At 46.1% G+C, this 24,025-nt stretch overlaps 1 protein-coding gene across 3 annotated transcripts in view; it reads left to right on the forward strand.

Moving 5' to 3' along the window:
- NEDD1 (NEDD1 gamma-tubulin ring complex targeting factor) overlaps positions 1 to 24,025 on the forward strand; it is a 383,820-nt gene that overhangs the window by 246,151 nt on the left and 113,644 nt on the right. For all 3 annotated transcript variants that reach the window (XM_078677984.1, XM_078677985.1, XM_078677986.1), the window contains exon 11: positions 6,578 to 6,777. In XM_078677984.1, the coding sequence (XP_078534110.1) occupies positions 6,578 to 6,777 (200 nt within the window). The remainder of the gene's footprint in view (positions 1 to 6,577; positions 6,778 to 24,025) is intronic.

The raw sequence follows: 24,025 nt of genomic DNA on the forward strand, positions 1-24,025 counted from the left end.
TTAAATTCAAGATAATCTGTTTCCTCAATGAATTTAGACATGTTAGCACAGACATGTGCCTCCAATAGCTTCCAACAATACGGCAGCAATGAAATGGGCCTGTAATTTAACGGGTCAAGGGGGTCAGCTCCTACTTTCTTAATAAGGGGAATAAGTAAAGCCTTCTTGAGATTATCAGGGACTTTACCCTGTGAGAGGGAACTACTTAGCAGAGGTAGTACACCTTCAGGAATGACAGTGCCAACCTCTCTCAGGATGTGCGGGGGACAGATATCGTCTGGTGAACCCGATTTGACCCGACCAAACAGTTTAGAAAGGGTATCACCGTCAATAACGGGAAAAGATTCCATCGTCTCACAGTTATAATACGTATCATCCAGCAGAGAGGGAGGCAAAACAGTGGAAATACTTAGTTTTATTGTACGGATTTTGTTGAGGAAGAAGGAGTTCAACGAATTGCAGAGATCCTGAGTGGGAGCGACCAATGGTGTCGTTCTGTCACTGCCACTAAGACCATCTACAATATTGAACAACTCCTTAGATTTATTCTGAGAGTTCATTATTTTCTCCGAGAAATAGTCCGATTTATGTTTCAAGACAAGTTTCTGATACTCTTTCCGAGCTTTACAGTAATTGGCTTTATCTTGTGCCAAATAACCGGTTCGCCATTTCCGCTCCTTTTGACGAACTTCTAGCTTTTGAGATTTCAAGAGTGATGTATACCACTTATGTGCGTCATTAAGGCGGGAGCGGGGAAAGTTAGAGCAAGGGGCATGGACGTCTGCTGCCTGACGTAGCCAGTTGGAATAGGCTTCTTCCGTGCCGTTGATGTCCTGAGGCATGAGGGGGAGAGACACCTTCAGAGAGTCTAAAAAAGCTGAAGTATCAATGTTCTTCCACAATCTGACTTTCCCACCTATTTGAAATGGCTGCTTTTTGCTCCTAACAATGGCGAGAGTGAAGTGTATCAAAAAGTGGTCCGACCAAATACAGGGAATGATGGAACAAACCGAGAGGGGAATATTCTGAGACCATATTTGGTCCAGATGATGGCCTTTTTCATGAGTTGGCAGATGAATCTGTTGAATTAGGTTAAGATCTAATAGAACCTCTTTCAATGCAGCTGCTTGGGTGTCCAAATCAGTTGCATCAAGCCAGAGATTAAAATCGCCCAGCAGCACAATATTTTTATAATTAATTATAAGAGGCGCTAGATGTTCTGCCAGTGAAACAGCAAATGCAGGCATAGTTTGGGGGGGGCGGTAGACAAGGATCATAAGTAGTGTACCACTATCAGTATCCATTTTAAAAACAATGTTTTCTGACCCCACAAGGTCAAGAGAAGGTAGTAATGAGAACTTGTAGGTATTGCGAATAATAGCTGCTACTCCTCCACCCCTTTTATCAGCAGGTCTGTTGACATTTAAAATGTAATAATCTGAAGGAACAGCTGCCAGGATATGTGGTAATGAATCAGCATTAAGCCAGGTCTCCGTGAGGAGCAAAATATCAGGTTGCTCAGTTTTTAACATAAAAAATACGTCCATATGGTGTTTAACCATTGACCTGGTGTTCAAATAATAGCATTTAAGCAGAGTATCAGGTTTCAATGACGAATGAGGATGACGAGAGGGATTATAATGCAGATCATTACCAGCAATGTACTTAGGTTTGAGAATACCATGAATGGCAGCACGATTAAGTATGTGCGGTGGTAATTGAGGGCATAAACTCTCTGACGGTTTTAGCAGCAGCAAGTCCTGGGAAGAGTAGGTGTAAAAACGACCAGGGGGACTGGCCCCAAGCCCCGGTCTGCCGCGGACGAGTTAGTGGAGTAGAGATTTGTTGATTGCGGCATGATGGGCGTTCCCGTAGTCCAGCCTGCTGGTGATGAGTGCATGGGTGACGGTCTTCCTTGATTCGGGGGGTGGGTCCATTTGAAGGTCTTGCTGAGTATGTGGAGGATGTTGAGGCATGTGGAAGCGGCAGCGTTGGCCTATGGGTCTGCCACATGAAACATGTTTATCCACTTTAAATCTGAGTTGGGGAGACTTACTGCTATGGTAATACCGTTTGTGGCACTGCGTGTGATGATTTGAATTTAACTTGATTACAAGCATTTAATATTGATAAATGTTTTCCTAGCATTCTGCTGATAACTTCACCTGGAATTTGTTGGTGGTTACTACTGATAGGCTTAGGGTGGCCATAGTGTAATGTTAATACATATCATCAGCATTTGATAGTGATAAAATATGGTAGTAGCTGAGCAGGACTTTCCTTGTGCAGAATTAGCTCTCACTACAGAAAAGGTTGGAGACCCCTGAACTAGAGGCTTCTCCGGGAATGTCCAGTGATCCTTAACCGCATGTGCGCTAGCGGTTTTCCCGCTGTGCGCTGCGTTTTTTTAAAAGCCGCGTTACATGACGAGCGTACGAGCGTCGTAACTCATGACGAGCTGAGCTCGTCATGAGCGTGGAAGGGGTTAATGGACACGTCTTTCGACAGTTTTCGCCTTTTTGGTGACTAAGTGGACTCAGCCTTGCAATAATTGAAAGAGAGTAGAGCCAGAGCTCGTTCCTTGGACCTTTCTGCTACCACAAGACTAAAGCGACAGCAAGTTTGCCCCTTCCATGGCTATGGCAGAGTTTTTTTATTTTGCCAGCACCAACCTTTCCGGCAGCTGCAGCCGCAAAAAACTATTTAGTATGTGCGTGCCAGCACACAGCCACCCTCTTGAGACAGGATCGGATATTTCCTTCAGGGGTGGCAAGCCATCGCTTCGTAATAGTGGATCTTTCCATTCCTTTCTACCTGGCTTCACTTTACACCTCCTTCAAGACAGCTGATGGAGGATCATATAGCTGTCTTACAGTGGGAAATGCGGGCTCTTTTGGCCAAAAGTGCCATAGAGCCGATCCCATTCTCAGATGTAGAACCTGGGTGTTACTCTTGCTATTTCCTAGTGCTGAAGAAGGACGGAGGCTTTTGTCCTATTTTAGATCTTCACCCTCTAAACACCTTCCTTAAGAAAGACTCATTTAAGATGCTCACTCTGGCCCAGATCTTGCCTTTCCTGGAGACTGGATGGTGGAATTATACCTGCAAGATGCCTATTTTCATAATCCTGTCCTGTTGGCCCACAGGCACTACCTGCAACTCACAATGGGTCAGGAGAATTTTCAGTTTGCAGTGCTCCCCTTTGGCCTTTCCATCGCCCTTCGGATGCTCACGAAAGTGATGGGAATGGCCGCAGCGCTTCTTTGGAGGTCGGGAATACCAGTTTTCCAAAACTTGACAACTGGCTTTTGAAGGCAGACTCAATGCAGGCAGTAGACGGCCATCTCCAGCTCAAGGCAAACTTGGAGGCGTGTTTCTTCAGGTGTGGTAATAATTCACTTGTTTCATGTGCACAAGCCGTGGAACAAGAGAACTGAACCGCTCAAAGTTTTCTTATATCATGATGTTTACTCAGCAGTCTGGCAGTGTTTTTTTTTTAACAAGCATGTTGTTTGAACTTAACTGACTATTCGTTGTCATCGGCTGAGAATATGGTGTTCTCTGTATTTACCAGTGACACTTTAGCATCCCAGTGAAATCAGTTTATAAGCCTTTTTTGTTGCTTGCAGTATTAGCTGTTTAGCTATCTAAGCCTCAACTTCAACTGCTATTTCTCTGCATGTTCAAATGATGGTAAGTGCCTCACTAATTCTTTCGTCTGCAGCATGCTCGTCTGGAATAAAGTATGTAGAAGCTTTTCCTTAAAATATGAATACTTATTTTTATGTTGCATAAATGAGATATCAAAATATCACTATGGAAATTAGCCCCTTTAGTATCTCAATGGTGCAGTGAGTTTAAACATTCTGCTCATATATCTGCTTACTAAAAAATGCCTCAGTAAAAATATTGTAAAAGGAAAATTATGTTCGATGGCATGTGTGGCTGTTTATACACATGCCCTGCCATCTAGTGTTGGGTCCAGATTTGTGCAAGTTGTTTTTCTTCAAAGAAGCCTCTCGAGTCACGAGGTAAAAGTGACTCCTCTCACTGATATTATGCATGGGCATCGACTCCATTGTTAGATTGTTTTCTTTCCGCCAACCGGTTCTGTCGTGTTCTTCAGCGCTCCAGTTCGAGACCGCTTTCGGGCTCCCTTCGGTTCATTGTGCACCCATCAGTATTGTTTTCATTCATGTTGCACCATTGTCTTTCGAAAACAGAACAAATCCCACTAAAGTCGATTCAACTTTCTCCAGTTGCGTCTTTCAGGCCTCCCCTATTCTGACTTTTTTCCATTCAGGCCTAGTTTCCTGCCTCATTGGATTCAACCAACAATGCGTTGTTGATGGACCGTATTCTATTTCGATTCTGGTCCAACTGCCTGTAAAAGGAAAGTTATTTTGTTGAAAATTCCTAGAACAATTACTTTTCCAAATACCTGCGAGTGGTTAGGAGGGGTCGAGGGGGTGGAGAGGGGGGGGGCGGGGGGGGGGGGGGGGTCAGGGTGCATAGCAAAAAATTACATTGAGTCATCATTATTGCTCACCTTTTGATGATCTGCTAGATTCTCAGTCTGTCTTATTTCTGTTTAGAAGGATGACCAGACTGAAGGATCCATGGATCTGACTGGTGTTAGCAGAGGGATGGAAACGCTAGGCTAGAGGGGACCGGGGCTGGTAGCTTTCATGGCAAAAACTATGAAACAAAAAAATGGTAAGCGACACAGATGAAAAGTGGGATTAGTTAAGGGGAGGTTAATTTAAGACTTGAATTATCTCCAGATCATACAATGTCTCGGTCCACAAGATGGGTGGCCACGCGACAGTAAGTTCCAAAAGGTATTCCACCCTCAGCTTTGCATGCACAATATTTTCAGTGTGTTCTTGGGGAAGCGGGAAAAAAAAACCTTCCAAAATCTAATTTCCTTGGGATTATTAGCAGACCTCATTTGCATGTGATAATAACAAATGTAGCTCTGTTGGCAGTTGCTTTAATGTATCAGTGAAAATCGCCGTGTTTCAATATTAAGAAGACCTGATTGGTTTTATTAAACAGTGACAAAATACCATTTGTGTTTATCCAAAGATTTAGCAACATAATGTGTGATCCCTTAACAATTAAACTTGTGGCCTTGACATAGTTTGCGGTCTCAAACTTTAGCCATTCTTTTGTGTAAACCTTGTTTATCTTGTATAACTTTAGAGTTCTCTGCTTTTACTTCGGAGCCTCTACTTTTACTTCGGAGCCTCTACTTTGCCTAAATAATCTGTGCTGTCAACTTCTTATGGGTGTTCTTTTTGTATATCCACTAAAAAAATAATTTATACCACACTTCTATGCACGCCAGGACTGCCATTTGCAGATTGTCCTTCATATTTAAACACATATTTCTCCATTGCCGATACAAGCGATGTAAAGTATTTCATAACATCGGAATATTTTTCACAAGCATACTGGTTCAACCTGCAGACGCAGCACATTTTATGGCAAGAACGGAGTATAGTATTATTACCGTGTGAACCCTTGTAATGCGAGCAGAATAGAACTAAGAATATAGAATTCACCAAGCAAATAATGTATGGAATGTTGACACGTAAGAAGGAGTATAAGCAACACTCCAAAGAATCTTTTTTCATTCCTGCTTCTCAGGCAGCTAAGTACCACTCTTCAACGGATTGTCTTTTGTTTGCTGTGCTGAAACTGCGAAAGGTTTGGGAATGCCCCATTTCCTGTTTACAGGCCCCTTATTATCTAATGATCAACATTTTGTTTCGAGATGTCTTTTTCAAGTTGTCTTCTCTGGCTACCCAATAGCTGCATACCCTTTACTTAGTCTCTTACTTCGCGATTTTTTTAGTGTCTGAAGGATGCTTTGTATCTACTTAAGTAGGAAACACAGGGCAAGCTACATCTATAAAGATGAGGTCTAGCTTGCAATTTCTTCAAGTAAAATCCAGTCATCTGTTCACCCAGAGCTCCTTTGTCAGGTGGCAAGGCTACAACTGGATTACTCCTGCATAAGGTTTTGTACGCAAGACCCAACGGAGTGCTCTGCAAGTATGTCTCTTAGCTTGGAGTGTGATTGTTGCTATACTGCACAATCATGATTAGCAGTCCCCCAGATTCTCCCACAATTAGTCATGCTCCTCTAGTTTTCTGAATTGGAGTGTCGCCTGTTTTTTGTGAAGAATTGAGCGAAGCCGATGCACATCATTCTGGAAGTATGCCACCTGGTAGAGATTGGAATTGCTAAAGGGGTCAGAGCCTTGACTACTGAATGATAACAGCACTCGGGTTCTCAGGTTAATGTCACAACAAATACTATCCAAGTGTAGAAGAAACAATGTTCAGTCCATGTGGGCAATTTTGTAAAACTACCATCTTTTCTTATACACAGTCCTCTTCTCAGACATGAGACGCTCTTTGGTTGGAACTTTCTCTGTATTTTTATCAGCGGGTGAATAAATCAACTAGTCTGTACAATGATATAAAATGCCAGATGATGAAAATAGAGGAAGGTGAGCTTATTTATTTTAGTCGGACTCACTTTCAGTGTTTTTTGATGTTTTTGCAGGTTTAGACCATCTTTCCCATTTTAATACATTGCCTTCAGTAAGGAGGAATCCTGTTGGTGCTAGCTCGCAGGGAAGCTATACTTCTCCTTTACATATATTTAGTGGTACTCCAATTAAAGAAGAAGATGAAAATCAAGATTCAAATTCCAAGGCGAAATCGCAACATGTAAATCCAGAGACCATCGACTATTCAATACAGGTAGAGTGCCTCACTCATACATTTCATTGGTGGAATGGTATCTTTGATTCGTTGTTTGAGAAACACATCATTAGCCTATTTCTTTCATTATTTCTTTCATTATTGGAGCCTTAAAAGGGGCCATTCCGTGCAGAGAAAAACTGTTCTCTTTGCCTAGTGCTGCATCTCTAAAAGTCAAAAAATATAGGCGTTCTAGAATATTTGATTGTAAGCTTGGGTTTTAATGTCTTGTGATTTCATTTATTGGCCTATGCCCTTTTTGGATTTTTCTCTAGTTACACATAATGTCTTGTCAGCCAGATAACTGTTGTCATGTGTTACTAGTTGTAAATTATATCTATAAAACAAGTACTAGATTTGTATATTATAATTAAGTACTTATTTCAAAATAATACTTATCATTTTCACTATCTGCAAATAACAGCATTGAGTCCAGTATTCAGGGTGGATTACAAAAAAAGAAAACATCATTGGTAATGAAATGAAACGTATGAACCAGCGATCAGGGATCGATAATTTTTCACAAACATTGGCCCATTTACACTACCCAACTGATCCCTTCACGCTGGGTGTCAGTGTGATGTAAGTTTGTACCCAACTTACCAAAGTACACCACATAACCTGCACTTTCTCTTTACAACATGTATTATCTGTGCCGACAGAACTATTAGTTAATTAGTTGATGACAAAAATTATGTACTCCTCTATACTACTAAATAATAACACAGTGTAAATTTATAAAAATAATTCGTAAATACTGTTAAGTAAAAATAATGCTCATCAAGTACTTTTTATACAATGCAAACCATGGATCATCACAGTGAAAATATATTCGCAAAGTATAGAAATAAACTCATAGCAAAATAACAATGCATTGAAGGAGTGGATAGACGTAGAGAGAAAAGTTTCAGAGACAAAATACATTTGCAAATTATTATGCAAATTCGAAAATATCATCTATACTAACCAAAGTAAGAAATCAGGTAAATCTACCCTCTTGGCCAAAGAAGGGCAGTGGGACCCCTCGAGAAGATTTGAGTGGCAAAGATTAAGTCAGGAAAACAGGATCAGGAACAGGTAGGCCTCTATCTGGAAACGGCAAACCGACGACATTGGCGATGTCCCGCTAGCGAACACCAACACCTACTCTCGCAAACAACACTCACTGGGGTATCTCAATTATACCCTAAAACCTAAATGTCTAACCCACATTTGTCTCAGTAATCGTAAAATCTCTGACTTTCATTGGCTAAGAACGGGAGTGTTCTGTCACACCACTCTCTGCGTGATCTCCTTATTAAATGTCCCATTGTCTTGAGCATTCAGCATTACAACAAATTCTACCCAGGAAACAATTTCGATCACAAACAGCACATATTCACACTTTCTTTGTTTACCTCTGCCATCTCGTGAGAAAGTTGCATCGCTTCCACTTGTTTAGCAAAAATGTCTACCGTAGCTGTCAGCACACCATGAAGGTCGGATTTATGCTTTTGTGTTTATTGCCATTGCTTCAAACCCATTTTAATTCTCTGTATGTATTTCTTCTAGCAAACATTTAACCCCAAACTGGCATGCAGGAAAGTTGCCCAATGCTCGCCTTTTCTACAGTAAAAACAAACACCTAACATTATTATTTTCACGAAATGTTATTTCGTTGCACACCATCCCAGCATTGCACTAACCCATGCACAGCCCATGTTGTTCCTAGGAATGTATTATTAACATGCACAAAAGCAGCAGTAGTCATTATTTTCCTTAAAGCCAAACAGAGTGCTGGTTATTTTTCCTGCATTAGCATTTCCCCTTATTTTAACGTTTATTAATAACATTTTCACAGCACACTGTTAATAAATGTTAGTGAGGGTTCAATCTTAGCAGGTTTTATTTTCGCAAAAACCCTGCTCCATCACATAAGTAAAAAAAAAAAAAAAGGAAACCCAAGAATATTCAAAATGATGGTATCTTAAAGGTAACAAATCTGTTACTGTTTGTGGAACAGACCTCGAGAATGCAATACCTGGTCGTAGATAAAGGATAGTGTCAATAGTAGAGCTTCAGTGTAGGCATCAGCAGGTAATGAACGCAGCCCTCACTTGTGAATTTTCACCTTTATCGAAGTTCAGATTGCTGGACTCGTCAAATAAGTTGCCCCTCGTTATTACCCATCATTTGGTACCTTAGTAGTTCCTCTGTCTCATTTGTAGTGTTAATTATCTCAAGTTTATTCATTTCAGCTTCTGTCCCTTTAGCTTGTTGTGTATAATCTAAAAGGGGGTTGCACATGCTCCTTGGGTTAAGCACGGCATATATCATAACGGCGCAAGCCTCTTCTAGATCATTAATGTGCAATTGGTTTTGCTACTATTCTTTTTGTATAGATGAAGGTACCTTACACCAATGTATCACCAGTTACACTTTGCTAGACGTAGTGTTGTAGTGACAGATTTTCAATTCACAATTTGTATTTCTGCAACATAGCCCTACAAACACAAATAGTGTGATCATCTGTAACTCCCTTTCTATCATTTAGGTTACCTCTCCTATCACTAATTTCTAATAAGTTCTAATGCTAAGTTTAGGAAGTCCATCCCATCTTGTGTGCAGTGCTTGCAGTGACTTGGTCTCAGTTGCATTTCCTAATCACTTATCATGTGCAGTCAAATCTTTGTGAGACGTTAAACCGCGGAGCAGGGTTTTTGCAAAAATAAACCCTGCTCCATAACGTAAGTAAAAAAAAAAAAGAAACCCAAGAATATTCAAAATGACGGTAATCTTAAAAGTTACAAATCTGTTACTGTTTGTGAAACAGACCTCGAGAATGCACCCTACTCCATGGTGGAGAGCTCTAGCCACTGTGGGCAGTTGTAGCAGACCTCCCATACAAAGCAGTGCAGTTCTCAGGGAGATGGTTCTCCTGGCTCCCAGCGCCAGCCTTCCTCCTGGTCTTCATTACTGAGCACAGAAGTCCAGGGCTTTACCCCAACTAGCCTCGGGGGATTAAGGGGGCCAGAGGGTTTATTCTTCCAGTTCTCCTTGGTGGTTAGAGGGTCCAGCAGCGAAGTGCAGATAAATCACCAGGCAAGAGAGTCTCCACTTTGTGCACACGTTTTTAAAGAGGAGTGGAAGGTTCCAGAAGCCAGGCACCCATAGCCAATCCTAGAGTCCCATTTTACCACTCTACCCCTGTCCCAACCCTCGTGCACAGCAAGCTAGAGCAGTTCATACTGGCGTAATCCAGGCTTCACTAGTAATATCTCCTCTGGGGACCTTGGGTCATCCCCCTCGATGACATCACTGCCAGAGCCTTTCTTGCTAGATTTTCAAAGGGGAGCCCCCTCCAGTGCTAGCTCCAGAAGTCTTGGCTCCCTCCTTTGTACAATGGGCTTGATGAATTGAAAGTATTTTTTCAAAATCGAATCTGTGGCAAATAAAAAACAAATAGAAGTAGTGCGTGCTCCCCTGCTTCTTTGTAGATTTGTCCTGGGTGGGCCAGGTCCCGGGTACGTTTAAAAAAAAATAAGATGAGGGGTGTGGATTGGCATACAGTGTTATAGAGTTGAACGCCACTGAGTGGAGTGGAGTGGAGTGGAGTGGAGTGGCGTGGAGTGGACTAGAGTGGAGCACTGTGTCAGAGTAAAGTGGGGTGTACCTTGTTGTAGAGTAAACTTGAGTATTGTAATGCAACATAGAGTGGAGTAGATTGTCGTACAGTGGCATGCAGTGTGTTGTATAGTCGAGTGTAGGGGTACAGAGTGGAGTAAAGTGTTAGAGATTCTCATAGACATTAACATCTTGTAGAATAAAGTTGAATAGAGTAGGGTGTCGTACAGCGGAGCTGCATAGAGTGGATTCTTATACAGTGGTGTAGAGTGAGGTAAAGTTTTGTAGATTAGAGTGGGGTAGAGTCAAATGGAGTAGCGCGACAATGTGAAGTAAAGTAGAACAGAGCGTATTGGTGTGTAGTAGAATTCAGTAGCAAGGAGTGGAGTGGCATACCGTAGAGTCGAGTAAACTGTCCTATATTGAGGTGTTGTGTCATACAGTAGAGTGGAGTGTTTTATGGTAGAATGTTGAAAAGTCTCGAAGTGCAGTAGAGTGTTCTACAATGGAGCTTACAGGCATAGTGTGGAGTACAGAGTTGAACAGTGGAGTAAATGGGGAGATTGTGGAGTAGAATGGCAGAATGTACTAGAGTGGAGTTCTATATAGTGGAGGGGAGTGTTATACAGTGGATCAACGTAGAATGGAGTAGGGTACACTGGAGTGGCATACAGTGGAACAGGGTGGAGTGGCATACAGTGGAATAGCATACAGCTTAATAGCATACAGTGGAGTAGCATCCAATGTAATAGGTTACACTGAAGTGGCGTAGATGAAGTAGCATACACTGGAGTAGCAAACAGTGGAATAGCGTGGAGCAGAGTGGAGTGGCATACACTGGAATTGCCTAGACTGGAGTAGTGTACAGTAGAGTGGAGTGGCATAGACTGTAGTAGCATAGAGTGGATTGGTGCACTCTAGAGTCGTGAAGAGTGGAATAGTGTACAGTGGCATGGCACACAGTGGAATACAGTAGGGTGGAGTGCCATACAGTGGAGTGGGGAGGAGTATTGTAGACTGGAGTGGGGTAGAGTGGAATAGCAAATAATGGAGTGGCATAGAGTGGAGTAGTGTACAGTAAATTAGGGGGTGTGGAGGGTTATACACAGGAGTGGCAAGCATTGGAGTAGCATAGAGTGAAATAGCGTATAATGGAGTGGCATTGAGTTGAATTGTGTGGAGAGTAAAAACGTATAGTAGTGGGACGTAGACTGGAGTAGAGTACAGTGGAGTGGAGTGGAATAGAATAGTGGAGTCGCGTCCAATTGGATAGCAAAGAATGGAGTGGTCTGGGGAGGCGTTCACTGAAGTGGCGCAGAGTGGAGTTGCATACATTGGAATAGCATACATTGAAGTTTTGTGGAGTGGCATATAGTAGAGTGGCCTAGAGTGGAATAGCATATAGGGGAGTAGTGTACAGTGCGGTGACATACAGGAGTGCTGGTCAGTGGAGTGAGGAAGCACTAACACCAATCTTCAATGCCTCTATCGACTCTCCCACATTCCTGGACACCTGGAAGCATGCAACAATGCGGTCCCTGCTAAAGAAACCATCCATGGCGATGACCAGCACTCCTCTAGCAGGCTATTACAAATTTCGAGCAGCAGCCACCAATCGGAATATCTTTGGCTGCCCATCTGGAGGACTCTCGGTCTACCTAAAACATGCTTGTAAACTCGCTGCCATCGAAATACCCGCTAAAACACCCGAGATACAATCTCTATTAATCAAAGTCCAAGGCTTAACTTTCAACCCTTTCACCTGGTGTTAATAAATTGTTTTTATCAACCTGATAAAGAGTCAGAAGAAAGACTTCTTGAAATCTGTTATGGGAATATTGTAAGATCTACAAATTAAATATGAATCCCAGCAGGTGATCATAGCTGGAGACTTGAACATGAGGGCCCTGGATGAGATTACAGATTTGCACAGCCACATGGGTAAAGGCCATACCCTTCCTCACCTTCCTTCAAAACCAAAAGTTATGCTTAACCCACTCATTAAAAGTAATACGCTCGCCTTCATGGAGCTCTAAACCAACTTTCAAGAACGCATCTACAATCAACTATATCTTAGTCTGTGAAACAATAGCAGCCAGATTGGTACACTTTGAAGTCGATGACAGAGGCGAAAGCGACCACAGGCCTCTGTGTGCTACTTTGCATTTAGCAGTTAATATAGCAGCCCCACTCCACGTGATAGGGGGACCCACGGGAGAAGAGTGGTATAGCCTAAGAATTAAATGGTCCGCTAGTCTCTATGATCACTTGTCTGAGTGGGTAGAAAAGAGAAAGAACAGCTTAAAGTCAGCAACCCCTATCTCAGTAATAAGTGACTGGGAGGCCCTCATTGCAGCCCTACAACGGACTTTGGGGAAGGATCAAAATAAGACCCTGAGAACTAGCTTAAAACAGACACCTCAAGCTCCCCACTGTCCGAAGGACTTAATATGCTGCAAATGCGCCCTCCTTAGGGCATTGGAAGCCAAGAAAAGAGGCAGCAAATTGATTGATGGGCTTTCCATAGCCCCTCTGAGGGCAGCATATAAATAAGTACATAATTACCAAAGGAAGTACATCGAAAAGGGAATGGCTTAAAGTGTTTTCTTTGCTGAAGGAAGAGAACCATTCCAGGCTGTGGAGGTTCTTCAACCGGCTTCATAAGCAAGAAACGACAAAGGAGAACGGGGTAGCCGAAAGCGATTGGAAAAGGTATGTCAAACATCTGTACTTGAAAGACACATCAGATGAGGGGTCCACTGTAATGAGTTGCCCAGAAGCAGACTGTGCTCTCAACCAAAGAACTTTAATAGCTGACAGCAAAGTAATTAAGAACATTAATAATATGAGAGGAGTGATGCGAGCTCCAGGGCCAAACAGGATCCCTGCCCCATATTCAAATTAGCACAGGTATTTTGGGCTCCAATCTTTACCCCACTTTTTAACCACGGTTTATGACTGCAATGATGCCGCACTCTTGGAAAGGATCCATTCTATTTTCTATCCATAAAAATGGTGACCGATCTAACCCAGCAAACTACACGTTTGTTGCCTTGCTAGATTTATAAGCCAAGGCTTTCTGCCCGAATCCTCTTGAATGAGCTGGAGTCATGGGAAGAAGAAAAAGGAATCCTCCCATTTTTTAAGTCTGGATTTAGGCCACACAGTTCAACCATGGACAATATCATTGCATTGGCGTATCTTTCCTTGCAATCGGTCAAGAAATGCACCCGCCCCAGTTCTACTGTTTCGTAGATTCCAGCATTGCATTTTATAGGGTGGAACGTGGTAGACTATGGGGGAAAACTAACCGCCCGAGGGATCCCGTTCAAGCTCCTGAAGGCAATCACATCCTTTATATCAGGAAACATAGGTTCCGGTCAAAACAAGCCCCACCGCAGTAACATCAAGAGTCGCCACAAACAACGGACTCTAACAGGACTGTGTTTTTGTAGTAGGGGATCTCTGTGTATAGTCATAATCTAGTGAATAGTCCCACCCATGTGCGTGGACCCCGGAGCAATCAAAATAATCTCTTAAATTGTCAAAAAATGCAGAACTGCATAGGCACTTAAGAGAGAATTTAAAGACAGATAATGCAGCCTATATCCACAGGCTACACTCTCCAGTACTTCAACTAGAAATTCCACCAAAATTCCACAAACAGCACAGCCTGTCCAGGTTTCTCCACATAGAAACACTTGCTTTTACCAGCAAAACCCTCAGGAATGATAGAGAGGAAGGAGTGGACAGACAAGCCCCATAGGCTGCCATTATGTGGCTCAGAACAGGATACTGTGCCTTTAAGAGAACCTTCCAGAACTCTCTCAGTATCCCAGAATGCACAGCAGGTCCCTTTTACTTTCAGTTCTTTTTTCCGGCTCCTGCGTGCAGGACCCGGGAGCATTGAGCTCTCCCTTTTAAGGGTTTATTTTGTGATTTTTTTTTTCACTTTTTCCAGTATTTTGTGCTTTCATTTGAAGTACTTTGGGACTTTCTTCCTTGTGTGTGTTTCTGAGTACTCTTTTATTTGTCAAAATGCCTGCTATGTTTGACAAATGCCCAGAGTGTTCTGGGAAGAAGGCCAAGTCGGACCCACACGAGGTGTGCATCATCTGCCTTCCCTCATCTCATGTCCCAGAGGAGTGTGACATTTGCCAGGGCTTCTCCAGCAGGACCCTGAGAGATAGGATGAAGATCAGGCTCCAAGGCCTAGAAGACAGAAGACTGAAGGCACAAGGTGGGTCTAGGCAGACTTCCTCTGCCCATGCTGAGGCCTCTGGGGGGCTCCCCAGGGGCAGGAAGACCAGCAAGCGTCCCTGTTCTCCGTCGGCGTCGATAGCACCGACGACAGCGTCGAGAGGGATGACTACAGTCTGTTCCCCGTCTCCCCAGGGCTCTGGGTCAAAGCGGCGTCGACGCTCGGCGTCGAGGGAACTGAATAGACCGCCGTCGAGATCACCGGTGACAGTCTCGTCGTCGTCGAGTTATTGACGTCGAGAGGTGGCCCGGCGTCGGCGCTCGCCATCGAGGCGACACCGCCGTTCATCATCGGCGAAGAAGAAGAGGAGGTCGGCGTCGAGGATGACGTCGAAGTCTCGCAGACGTTCGGCGTCGAGGCGAAGGCGGTCGCTGTCGAGGCGAAGGTCGCCGTCGAGGCTAAGGTCGCCGTCGAGGCTAAGGTCGCCGTCAAGGCGAAGGCGTTCGCCGTCGAGAAGGAGGCGCTCGCCGTCGAAGAGGGGGCGGTCGACTTCGAGGGACCGGCGGTCGCCGTCAGGGCGACGTTCTTCGAGGCCAAAGAGGCGCAGAAGGAGTTCTGGCACCAGGAGTCATTCTAGTCGGCGTCATGTGCCGATAGGGGACTCTCCATCGCCTGAGAAGAAGGGAGAGTCACCGGGCTCGGTGTACTCTGAGGTGTATACACCCCCTAAGACGAGGTCGACTCCACCTCCTCCTCCTCCCTTGCCCAAGGATCCGCCTCCGCGGACTCCCACCCCGCCTCCGCTTCCACCTCCTCATCATCCTCAGCCTCTTCCTCGGCTTCCAACTGGCGGACCGCCTGTTCCTCCGAGGACAGCTTCACTGCCACGATACCCGACTCTGCCTAAGGGGACCCCTCAACCGAGGCCACCAGTCAGGCCACGATCGCCTACTCCTGTGAGGCCTGTGGAGCGCCCAAAGCCAAGGAGATCGCGCTCTCGCTCCGGGCGGAGTCGTCACAGGTCATCAACGAGGTCAAGACGACGCCACAGGAGGTGTAGATCACGGTCCCGCACGGACTCTTATGGGACCAGAGACTACTCACCGACTTTGTCGGAATCCCCTGGGACGAGGGTGTCGCCTGTAGACGGCATCGTCACATTCCAGGATGTTCTGCTGCGAGGTGCAGCTAAGTTGGGCATCACAGTGACGGTACCTACACCCACGACGTCTGTGATCTTCGAGACTCTCCATAAAAAGCACCTGTCTCGACCATTGCTGCCTCTAGTACCAGGCGTGGTAGAGCCCGCCGAGGAGTTGTTTCTCACTCCCGCGGTGACGAAGGCGGCTCCCTCCAGGCTCCTTCAGAAGTACCGGGCCCCGGATTCTGACCCGGCTTTTCTTCGGATGGATCCAACACCGGACTCTGTCATAGTGACGGCGGCTAGGAAGCAGCATGCCACCACCCTGTCCTCTAGGGTACCTCCTGATAAGGGGAGCCCATTCCAGAGACGGTTTGGGGGGCAGGGCAGAGGGCGTGGGCAAACCTCAGGGCAGCAACAGCAGCAGCAGTTCCGGAGGCCCTTCCAGAAACGCCAAAAGGGCAGGGGCGGCCAGTAGTCCGCAGCAGCGAACAAAGGCCCGGCTGGGTCTCGGCCCTGAGCGGTTACTTCCCCTACATCCGTTACCCGCACCGGTGGGGGGAAGCGTTCAATTTTTTCTGGCAGAGTGGAGAAAAATTACTCAGGACAAGTGGGTGCTGAATATTGTTTGCAATGGATACAGTCTTCGGTTCACCAGCCCGCCTCCAGCAATTCCACCGGTCAGCTCGCAGTTTCAGCTGCGCGAGCTCCAGGCGGAGGCCGATACCCTGTTAACGAAAAGGGTGATAGAAGACGTACCTCTGTCTCAAAGGGGAAGAGGTCTGTACTCACGGTTCTTTCTGGTTCGCAAGAAGGACAAGAACGAGTTCAGGCCCATTCTGGATTTGCGACAAGCAAACAAGTGGATTCGCAGAGAGAAATTTCGTATGCTGTCGTTGCATCAGATTTACCCTCATCTGCAACAGGGAGACTGGCTATGTGCTATAGACCTACAGGATGCTTACTTCCATGTGCCCATTGCACACAAACACAGGAAGTTCCTGCGGTTCCAAGTCGGCGCCAATCATTATCTGTACACAGTACTGCCATTCGGGCTGAAGTCTGCGCCCAGGACATTCTCGAAGTGCATGGCAGTGGTAGTTGCACACCTGGGAAAGAACAAGGTTGGTTGATCAAGGCCTCATCCTTCTCTGAAGCTCAAGCGCACTTCCAGAAGACGTGCGTTCTCTTGAACAAGCTGGGGTTGCACATCAACATGTCCAAGTCTGTCCCAACTCCGGTCCAGTGCATACAGTACTTGGGAGCATCCATCAATACGCGGTCAGCAAGCGTGTCTCTTTCGGAGGAGAGACGATTATCACTTCTTCGGAAGGCTCGGGCTCTTATGACCGCTCCACCTACAACAGTGAGGACCGTGTCTTCTCTACTGGGGTCTATGGCCTCTTGTATCTTCCTCACGCACGGCTGCACATGAGACCATTGCAGGAGTGCTTGGAGGATCAGAGGAAAGGGGCTTGGGACGACAAGATTCGACTGTCTCTGCATGCTCTTCAGTCTCTGAAGTGGTTGTGTTCAGCGGAGAATCTCCTCAGAGGGGTTCCCTTCCACAAGGACATTCCCACACAGACTATCGTGACGGATGCGTCTCTCCACGGCTGGGGGGCGCACTCCAGAGACTTACAGATACAAGGAACGTGGTCCCAGGCAGAGTCCACGTACCACATCAAGTTCCTGGAACTCAGAGCTGTTCACTTGGCACTGAAGGCCTTTCATCCGTCCTTCCAGACCAACTCGCTGCTTGTACAGACGGACAATACGACCACCATGTATTACCTCAACAAGCAGAGGGGCTCGAGATCGCACACTCTGTCGCAGGAGGCGCAGGCGATCTGGCGTTGGCTTCTAGCCAGAGGACTGGCGATAACGGCTACTCATCTACCAGGTGTGCATAATGTTCAGGCCGACGCACTGAGCAGACTGATTCAGGAAAACCACAAATGGGTTCTAAACGACGAAGTACTAGGAGAAGTCTTCGCAAGGTGGGGGACTCCAGACGTAGATCTGTTCGCCACCGCCGAAAACAGCAAATGCCGGGACTTCGCCTCCAGGTACTACCAGCAGGGGACGCTGGGGAATGCGCTATGGATCAACTGGTCAAACAGATCTCTGTACGCTTTTCCACCCATTCCCCTGATTCCGGCGGTGCTCATCAAGCTGTCCCAGTCCAGGGCACGGATGATCCTGATTGCCCCGGAATGGCCCAGACAGTGGTGGTTCACGAACCTGCTTCACCGGTCTCTCCTTCCTCACATACGGATGCCGCGCCGGCCGGACCTTCTCACAAAGTTCGGGGGCAGATGGTGCACCCCAACCTCTCCTCTTTGAGTTTGGCGGCATGGCTCCTGAGATAGTGCAATATGGCCATTTGAATCTACCAGAAGATTGTATGGACATACTGAAGGAGGCTAAGCGACCTTCCACTCGGACTTCCTATGCTTACAAGTGGAAGCGATTTTGCATCTGGTGCAAGTCCAAGAACTATGACCCTACGACATGTAAGGAAGATGTCATCCTTCCGTATCTTCTACATTTGGCGCAGTCTGGCCTTAATGTCCATTCCATTAAGGTTCATCTCGCTGCGCTGACTGCCTACAGGAAGTGCCCTTCACAGACTTCCTTCTTCCAGATCCCTGTGATCCAGGATTTTTTGGAAGGCTTGAAGAAAGTGTTCCCTCCTGTCCGGCTTCCTTCGCCTTCATGGGAATTGAACGTGTTGCTGTCCAGATTGATGAAGGAGCCTTTTGCACCTATCCATAAGGCTTCGTTGCAGCACCTGTCCTGGAAGGCGGCGTTCCTCGTGGCCATTACATCGGCCCGCAGGGTGAGTGAAATTCAGGCGTTGTGTTGCCAAGAACCTTATACTGTATTTCATGCTGCTAAGGTTGTTATGCGTACTCACCCTAAATTTCTTCCAAAGGTTATATCTGATTTCCATGTTAACCAGACCATAACTTTACCTCCGTTTTTTCAGAATCCTTCATCTCCAGCGGAAAGGTCTCTGCATTCCCTGGATGTTCGGAGGTGTTGAAATTTTATCTGGATAAAACCAAAGATATTCGTAGGTCAGACCAATTGCTTCTCAATTATGGATCAGTCAGGACCGGTCTTGCTACCTCAAAACAGTCCATCTTGAGGTGGATTGTGTCCTGTATACAATTGTGTTACCAGAAGGCTAATAAGACCTTAGGGGGTACACCTAAGGCTCATTCCACCAGGGGCAAAGCTGCCACGACTGCTTTGCTACATAATGTTCCAATTGCAGAAATCTGCAAGGCGGCCACTTGGAAGTCGGTCCATAACTTTGCTAAGCATTACTGTCTGGACACTGATGCCAGGGCAGACGCTCAGGTTGGGCAGGCTTCGCTGCGAAATCTGTTCGCACAGTAGTGGTGTTATTCTCTTCTCTCCACCGCCGCTTTGGTGTGGGGATGGGCTTGCCATTCTATTCACTAGATTATGACTATACACAGAGATCCCCTACTACAGAAGGAGTAGTTTCTGTCCTGTAACTCCAGTTCTGTAGTAGGGGTATCTCTGTTATAGTCATAAGCGCCCGCCCTCCTCCCCCGGGAGAGAGATATTCATGTAAGGAATGCTACAGGTCTGGCGTGTTACGCCTTCAAAAAGAACTGAAAGTAAAAGGGACCTGCTGTGCATTCTGGGATACTGAGAGAGTTCTGGAAGGTTCTCTTAAAGACACAGTATCCTGTTCTGAGCCACATAATGGCAGCCTATGGGGCTTGTCTGTCCACTCCTTCCTCTCTATCATTCCTGAGGGTTTTGCTGGTAAAAGCAAGTGTTTCTATGTGGAGAAACCTGGACAGGCTGTGCTGTTTGTGGATTTTTGGTGGAATTTCTAGTTGAAGTACTGGACAGTGTAGCCTGTGGATATAGGTTGCATTATCTGTCTTTAAATTCTCTCTTAAGTGTCTGTGCAGTTCTGCATTTTTTGACAACTTAAGAGATTATTTTTGATTGCTCCGAGGTCCACGCACATGGGCGGGACTATTCACTAGATTATGACTATAACAGAGATACCCCTACTAGAGAACTGGAGTTACAGGACAGAAACTACTCCTTGGCCCCCACCCCCGCTACTTTTCAAACTTTACACTGCAGATCTGGGGGCCGCCCTGCAAGGAGCCAGTTTAGGTACTCCAAGGTTGGGCAGGGAGAGGTTAACTATCTTACAATATGCAATTGATACAGCAATAATGGGTCATACTAGGGTGGGTCTCCAGACAGCCCTTAACGACCTTCATAGCTATAACCAGAAAAAACATCAGCTAGCTAACACAACATTACGTGTATTTGTAAAGAGCACATATCACGCAAGGGAAACAAGGCTCTGAATAACAGATGTTATTGTTACCCAACTCAATGGTACTCAATTTATCGACCTCATATGGATGAAAGGCTGAGTGGACCCGCCAGGATTTGAACCTGTGACCATGATGTTGAACACTGGCCCCTAAAGTGGATGCATTAGTCCTCTAAGCCACCATACCCGGCCTTACCCAGAGCAAAACCAAGATAGTCGTGTTTGGGAAATATCCATACAAAAGGCAAGCCCACTGGCAATGGGGAGAACATCAAATAGGGACAACAACAGCCTACAACTACCTGGCTTTCGGACAGAGCAAAACTGGCCTCCCACCTAAAACATCTCAATGCAAAGGCAGACCGTGTTATCCACACATTGAAGCGACTGAGCAGCCAGCGCCTTACATGTCTACCTGCCGAGCCAATGCTGACTGTCCTGAAAGCAAAATTGATATCGGCCAAGAACTGTAGACACGTGGCTTTCCCAGGAACCTTGTATAGGTTCATAATAGCAGCACAGGTCACTGCATACAAATCAGTGTTGCTTGCTCTGCAGCAAGCCAGAAAAGCAAGGCCAAGGCTGGAGCTTGGTCTCGGCAGGCCAGACTTGGCGTTACAGGTGGACCTAATCAAGTACTTGAGCTCGGCTAGTGATACTTGACTAGGTTCTGGCGCCACAAGGGAATGTTCCCCTTTACTAATTCTAGGTCAACGTTATTATGAAAAAATATGGTGCTACAAGGAGAAGAGAACCACTTTCCCTCTTCTAGTTCGGCAAGAGCCACAAGACTGCTTAATGCTCCTTAGCACACGTTTTGTATTGTAGTTTCAGCAGTATACATGGGTTTCCACCATACATCAGTCATACATTCATAAGAAATTTCAGTTCCTTTTATTCAGGGTTGTTGTTGGTGTTGTTTTATTTCTGGAGACGTCACAGCCGACACGTGTTTCGTCGTTGAGGGAATATAACCCACGACTTTCTCAAGGCTATTCTCCGAAATGTCGTTCTTTATTTGTTGAGGTGATAATTCCAACCCTTAATGGGGTTCTGTTTGGGGACTTTATTCGTGGTTGGTTCGTTCATCAATGTTGTAACCGGAGTGTCGGTTATTAGTTCAAACAGCTTTTCGCTTTAGTTTTCGAGTTTGAAGTTCAGTCCCCGCTGCCGTTTCTATGGTGCACCAATAAAGAACGACATTTCGGAGAATAGCCTTGAGAAAGTCGTGGGTTATATTCCCTCAACGACGAAACACGTGTCGGCTGTGACGTCTCCAGAAATAAAACACCAACAACAACCCTGAATAAAAGGAACTGAAATTTCTTATGAATGTATGACTGATGTATGGTGGAAACACATGTATACTGCTGAAACTACAATACAAAACGTGTGCTAAGGAGCATTAAGGGACCTAATCAAGTAGTACATCAGGGTCACCAGAGCCCCAGAAAATACACTCAAACAGCAACTGAGAATTATTTTTGTGGATTAGGGTTCCCTCTGGTACTCCTTGGCTGGGGCAAGCAATTGTAAGATTAAAGCAGAGAGTCTGCATTAACCTGCCATCCCGTTATGTGCTTGTAAAAACGTGGTGAAGAGGCAGGTACTGATTACTTAGTCTGAAAAGGACTCTGCAACTCTTTGCCTCAGTCCCTTCACCACAGCACTGGACACGCCATACACCCTGGGGAAAGGTCAACCTTTTCTACGCGATGCATTGTCGGCTCAGGCGCAGAGGAAAATACTCTACATGAGACTTGTGTTAAGAATCACAGATTTTAATCCAGCCTGGGCACGTAAGGGAGCAGCAGTTTTCATGTAGGCTTTGCTCATTCCGCAAGGAATCTTGGTTGCACCTGCTGTGTTGCTGTTCCAAACTAGCCGAAGACCACCACTGTCTGCTCTGCCCTATTTTTAAGGACAGGAGGCCTCAGACTTGTGCTTTACTGAAAAAAATGCTTGCAATCTAGCTAGAGTGGCGAAGTTTACACATTTAATCAGATTAGCACTATAAGAGGTAAGGCTAAGACATTGCACATTATACCTGGCACGGCGCACTTTAACCCGTAGGCTCACAATGAGCTGCCTGGAGCTAACCCAAGTCCATCAATAGGGTAACATATGCATGTTTAACTAGCACAACACACTCCTCTGTTTAATGTGGAAGTGGCGCAATATTCCATTATGTGCAAGAGAAGTGCACAGGAAGGCCACCCAACAGTTTTCTTTTCTTTTCAAGTAGTTTTTATTAGGTCTCGGACCGAAGGCAGCAATTGAGCAGTCTCTGGAAGAAGATTTAATGACTTGGAGTATGGGGGCTTGAACCCGCCTCTCTCCTCCATTGGCTGGCTTCCTAAACGGAGGCCAGCCATTGGAGGAGACAGGCGTCACTCCAATAAAGCCCCGTCTCTTTCGGATTTGGGGGCGTGTTTTTTTGCGTTCTTTCGACTGTGACGTCACCCGTCACTCAGAACGCCAAAACACGCCCCCGAATCCGAAAATGCTCGGAGCTTTGCGGCCGCCATTTTTCCTGCTCCTTGAGATGAGGTAGGCCGCTGCTGTCCTCGTTCCCCGCCGTGTCTTTTTTCCGCCCCCCTCCCGCTGTCCATGTCTTTGTTCCCGCCCTCCTCCCGCTGATTAGGTCGGCCGCTGCTGTTCTCTTTCCCCGACGTGTCTTTTTCCCGCCCCCCCTCCCGCTGTCCGTGTCTTTGTTCCCGCCCTCCTCCCGCTGATTCCCAGTCCAGCTGCAACACGTCCTCTTTATCAGATGCGAGAGGCGGTGGGTGCGAAAGCTATCTCGAATTAAAGAAATGCAGCATGAAAGGAGGAAGGCATGTTTAATTTTGGGGGGCACGAACAGTGCCGAATGCTGAAAAGTAACATGATGCCCAATCTTAAAAAAAGTTGAAGTGGGTAAAAAAATAAAAGAAAAAGGTGTAATTGCTTCCAGAAATGTAATTATAGTCTGCATATGTGAGCAGCGAGTGCTTTCTTTTCACTTCAGCAATCAAGCTCTAATCGCCAGCAGGCGCTCAGGGGACCAGCCGGCCGCTCCCTGCGCACAGGAGCCGGCCGCTGCCAGGAGACAGTCCAAGGCGCCGTGGGGACTGGCAGTGGTACAGTCCGCCGCTCCCCGGAGTTCCTGTGCAAGTGATTCGGCCCGGGAGTAGACTGCATTCCAGCGAGTCATGTAGGGTGAGTGCTCTGAATGAGCCGCTGTGCGCTCCCGGCTTGCTTCGGATGTATGTCCCGTGCTGCTCAGAGCTACTCACTGCCCCTCAGTGACTCTCCCGTCCCTGTCAGGAAACGACAAAAGGGACGTCTGTGAACTTGTCCAGCACTAAAAGGGAACTCATTAGAAAGGGCACAGACCTCATCAACAGCAGCAACATCTGTGTGGAGTCCACTTTACAGACCCTCCGGTGTTCATGGCATGTGCACTTAGGGACAGCAGCTGCCACTTTCCACAGACCTGTAAGAGAATGAATGAAGTTATTTGTATGAATTAATGAAGTTATTTGTAGAGAGGCGCATCTAATGGGGTAAGCTGTTGTAACTTTGCATTCTTCCGTGGCTGCGATACTTCCCCCTTCCCTCCTCTTCCTTTTGTTTGCGGGCTGGTGCTGCTGCAGTGGTGTTCTGCTCGCAATTGAATGGGGAGGGATGAATAGGGTTATTGTGTGGGGGTGAGAGGGGAGGGAGCAATAGAAACTTCTTTAGAAGCATGCTGTGTGGGGGCTGCCCTCTCTGTGGCAGATAAAGCACTGCGGTTTGAGGTCGGGCTGTGGGCGCGTTGCAGGAAGTTTTTCGGCGGCCGTAAAGTTCCCGTTTCTGGTAAATTAATGACTGGGTAACTTTGGGCTGGACGATGCACGGGGCACACAGTGTGAGAGCGGGCGGCGCGTGCATGAACGGGAGGTACCGGTCCTAGTACTGCTGTCAACCAGCAGGCACTGAC

Source organism: Lissotriton helveticus, chromosome 1_1, assembly GCF_964261635.1.
Source record: "Lissotriton helveticus chromosome 1_1, aLisHel1.1, whole genome shotgun sequence".
In the NCBI taxonomy this organism is placed as follows: domain Eukaryota; kingdom Metazoa; phylum Chordata; class Amphibia; order Caudata; family Salamandridae; genus Lissotriton; species Lissotriton helveticus.